Source organism: Anastrepha ludens, chromosome X (genome assembly GCF_028408465.1).
Source record: "Anastrepha ludens isolate Willacy chromosome X, idAnaLude1.1, whole genome shotgun sequence".
NCBI lineage: Eukaryota > Metazoa > Arthropoda > Insecta > Diptera > Tephritidae > Anastrepha > Anastrepha ludens.
In genome coordinates, this window is record NC_071503.1 from 86,354,395 (window position 1) to 86,358,466 (window position 4,072).

At 42.4% G+C, this 4,072-nt stretch overlaps 1 protein-coding gene across 1 annotated transcript; it reads right to left on the reverse strand.

Annotated features, from left to right (window-relative positions):
* Positions 1 to 440: 440 nt before the first annotated feature.
* On the reverse strand, positions 441 to 1,058 carry LOC128870311 (uncharacterized). Its single transcript, XM_054112919.1, has one exon. It carries the CDS (start codon positions 1,056 to 1,058, stop codon positions 441 to 443), a length of 618 nt encoding a protein of 205 aa, XP_053968894.1.
* Positions 1,059 to 4,072: the final 3,014 nt, after the last annotated feature.

The window sequence follows — 4,072 nt, forward strand, 5'->3', positions numbered from 1 at the left end:
TCGGAGCTTCCCCATAGAGCATGCCTTGCATTGGCATCGCATCCGAGAAGCAGGGTTTTATTCGGGTTTTCCTGCACAAGTTTACGAGTCTCCTCAGGCGGTGCTGGTCTTTCGTGTGCCATGTATATAGAGGCAAGCGTTATTCTGAATCCGTCAGTGGCTTCCACCTCAACAGCCGTCACATCCTATGAACTATATAATGGAATTAAAAATGTGTTTAAATGTTTTTTTAGCTACAATACATGTTCTGGGATTACCTTCTATCCGTTTATAGTAGATATTGTAGGTTTTCCCAGTGAACCCTTTCACCTCGGTGCTCCGCACCCAGGGTTCCTGAATTAGTGCGATGTCCCCGTCCTCCTCCGCCGGGAGAACGGTTAGGTTGTCCGTTGCACACCGTGAATGCTGCAGATTAATTTGGACAACCTTTAAATCCATGTTTATTGGTTTCCTTTTTCGGACTCGGTGTCATCTAGCTGCATGCCAGTCAGCAGTTCGTTGGCACCATCGACCTCATCCTGCTCCGGGTTTGCAGAACGGAATATCTTCAGCTGGGTCTTCCTGATCCCAAACTGAAGTTTGTTTCCCACTTTCTCCAGTGGTTCCAAACTCTCTTCTGTAATTAGAAGAAGGAATGACCTGCTGTGCCTTTGCGGAGCCTCCGCTTTGATGATCGACCAATCGGTCATCGGCACCGAGCGATTATGCGCCTGAAGGTAGGGGATTAGTTGACTGGCATCAAACTTCATGTTTGGTACCCAGATACGAGCCCTCGGCCTTCGTGGAATCTCGCTAGCCGGAATTAGCTTGAGTTTCAAGCCTTCCCAGCTGTTCTGGATTTTACCAATCACGTTTGTCAGGAAATGCAGTGAGAATTGGTCATCGCATTTAATGACACGGTAACCGCGGACTACCTCCACCGAATCGAAACCTGGTGTTTGGGCCTCCGGATTCGCCATGACATGGTCAATGACTATGCGAGACAACCGTGCCTCAATCTCTGACCATTTGTCAAGCACTGGTTTTCCGCGGTTAGAGGTTTCGTCTACCAATGCCATTTGGAGATGGTCCCGTGCCACCTCACTAAATCGCTTGATAGGTTTGGAGGCAACTGCACCCTGATCCGATATCTTGTGCTTCTTTGTTACCTTCCCAGTTTCGTCGTGCTAGCGGTTTCGTTTTTTGGCATGTGTCCTGTTGGCGGCTTGGAATGCCAAGTATTCATCAACCACCTTTTGACATCTTGCCTTGTCGGTCTCATCTTTGGGATGAACTTTACCTTCGGTCTCGAATCCTGCCAAGGATAGCGAGAGACCTCTGGTAAAGTTTATACCTCGAGGGACCTTTATTACCACGCTTTTGCCCCATGGCTTTAGCGGATGTTGTTGGTTGATTTATAGTTGTTGGCGTACTGTGGCCCACAGCTTTGCCCTCAACTGTTTCTAGGCTGGAGGCCAAGAGCTCATCCTCTGAGGGTGACCCCGCCATGGCAGCGCCCCATACCATGGCAAGGCCACCGTTACAACCTGAGGCGGCCTGATATCAGGAGGGCTCCGTACGAAGACAGCCTTATTTAGTACCCCGCTGCCAAACCCACCCAATAGGCACGGGTCGCATCACACCTTGGGTTGAGGGAGTTTTTGTTTTAACGAAGTTTACGTCTTCGACCTGTGTGGTTCGCGGGAGACCTACTCTCCTACCTTCCATATCTGGGGGGCGTTCCCCTATCCACCACCTGAGGACGCGCCCTTTATGGATAACAGGTTCCCCCAAGGGAACGTTGCACTTTTATAATATAATTTTTACTTAATTGGTAAACAGCTCTGTGAAATTGTGCAAGTGCACTAACACCTTCTTTGCGAGCTAGTTTTTTCGTTTCCTGTTTACCAAATTGCAAGTGCAATTTTTTTAGATTTCCTGTTTACCAAATAATTTTGAAAAAGAAGTAAACAACTCGCTGGAATTGTTTACCAAAATGGTTAATTACGAAAATGCTAAGATGACACATTTTCTCAATAAAAATAATTGAATTGATAACAATTCAAGTTAGTCTTTAGTCAGTCTTTTGCCTGTCTTCTTGCAGACTTCTTCTAACATAGTAGTTAATAATTAGTTGTTAAGTTGTTTAAAAAAATAAATATATATTTTTATATAAATTATACATGTAAGACGGAGTATACCTTACAGCAGTGAGAGAGAGAAACGGGTTTGGCGTTAGAGTTAGTAGTCGGCGGACAGCTGAAGCGGAAAGTCGCAGGGGAGCGCGAGAGCTGAGTAGTCATTGTTCATTCTAATACAATACTCTGTAATAGCCTTTTTCATTCTAATACAATACTCTGTAATAGTCATTTTCATTCTAATTAAATACTCTTTTTACATTTGGGGGCTCAACCGCTTTTAAGCCAATAAAAAAGTGTCGCATACGTGTCTGAACTTTGCAAGAGTGTGTAATTTTGAACGATGCATGCAACGAAGCGTTGTATCAGTACAGTCGATATACGTAGTTGGACATAGTAAGAGCAGTTGTTTGTAGTGACGCGAGTTGACGCTGGCAAGATTAAGTGGAAAAATTCATAGAAAGAACTCGAACAATTGCTGTTGTGTGCGCGAATTGACGACAAACATCTATACATATTTCGACTAGGCGTTGCTAAGCGCAGGGAAAAGTTGTAGCTACGCAGTTGTTGTTAAAGTTGTCGTTCGTAAGTTTTTTTTTGTTTTTGTGCTGGACGTCCTATTCAATTGAACAGTTATTGCGTGCCCAAAAAAACGAAGTTGAAACGCCGATAAGTTGTAATGTAATACGAGAGAAGATAACAGTGGCGGGGAAATGGAAGAGAAAATTCAGCAATTGTTACAACTTCTTACTCTAAATACAAGTTGACGAACAAAGAGACAGTAAAGTAAAAATACCAACAGAGAATTTTGACAAAGTGATCAGCGAGTGTGATGGCCGTTCTATTCCAATTATTAAGTGGTTTGAAGTCTTCGAAGCAAATGCCGACGCATACGATTTGACAGATAAGCAAAAGTATGTACAGGCGAGAGGGCAAATATATGGCACTGCGAAGTTTATTTTTAGAAGCAGAAACAGTATCCGATTACATCGGCTTGAAACAGGCGCTTATCGATGAATTTCAATTTAATTGGAATAGTGCAGAGATCCATCAGCAGCTGCGTGAACGCAGAAAGAAGCAGAGTGAAACATTCCATGAATATATGTTAGTAATGAAAAAAATCGCAAGCAATGGCAATATTGAAGAAGCAGCTGTGTTACGATACATTGTTGACGGTCTGGACATAAAAAATGAGTTTAAATTTGCCATTTATCGTACAATAGTAAATCATTTAAAGAATTGAAAGACGAATTTTGTGTGTACGAGCAGTTGCATATTGACGAAAAAAAATACAGCAGTGTTCAAAAACAGAGTGTGGTAAATAAAGAACAAGTGGCCCAGAACAAGGGAAAAGTGCACTGCTTTAACTGTGGCTCAGCAGAGCATAAGCGAAAAGATTGTACTGCGGAAACAAAATGTTTTAAATGCAACGAAAACGGCCTCATTTCGAAAAATTGTTCAAAGAAGACAGATAAAGTTAATTTAGTGGTTAATCAGGGCCGTTTAAAACACATTTCAATAAATGATGTACCAATTGAGGGGTTAGTTGACACGGGTTCAGATGTCACAATAATCAAAGAAAGCGAATCAAGAATATAAGAATAAATTGTAGTAAGACAGAATTACGTGGACTGGGTAATACAACAACGAAACCTGTTGGAGGGTTTTCAGCAGAAGTGATAATTGACGGGCTACATACGGAACAGCAGTTTGTGGTTGTTCCAGATAGCAAAATAGGGTGTGATGTTCTTTTAGGGCATGATTTTATTAAAAAGTTCCGCATGGTTGCTGACTCAGAGGGTTATAAGTTTGAAAAATTAAAGGTAGAACCAGCTGTTTTAGCGGATTACGCCGCTGATGTTTTTAATGTTTTTGAAGCGCCAACTGTAACGGCACCGCCAAAATTTCGCGCAAAAATAGAAAAAATGATAGAAGAAAATTGTCAGTCAGAGCAG

Bases quoted from the DNA above. Each gene is read 5' to 3' on its own strand.
- LOC128870311 (XM_054112919.1), bottom strand. From the start codon at position 1,058: ATGGCATTGGTAGACGAAACCTCTAACCGCGGAAAACCAGTGCTTGAC.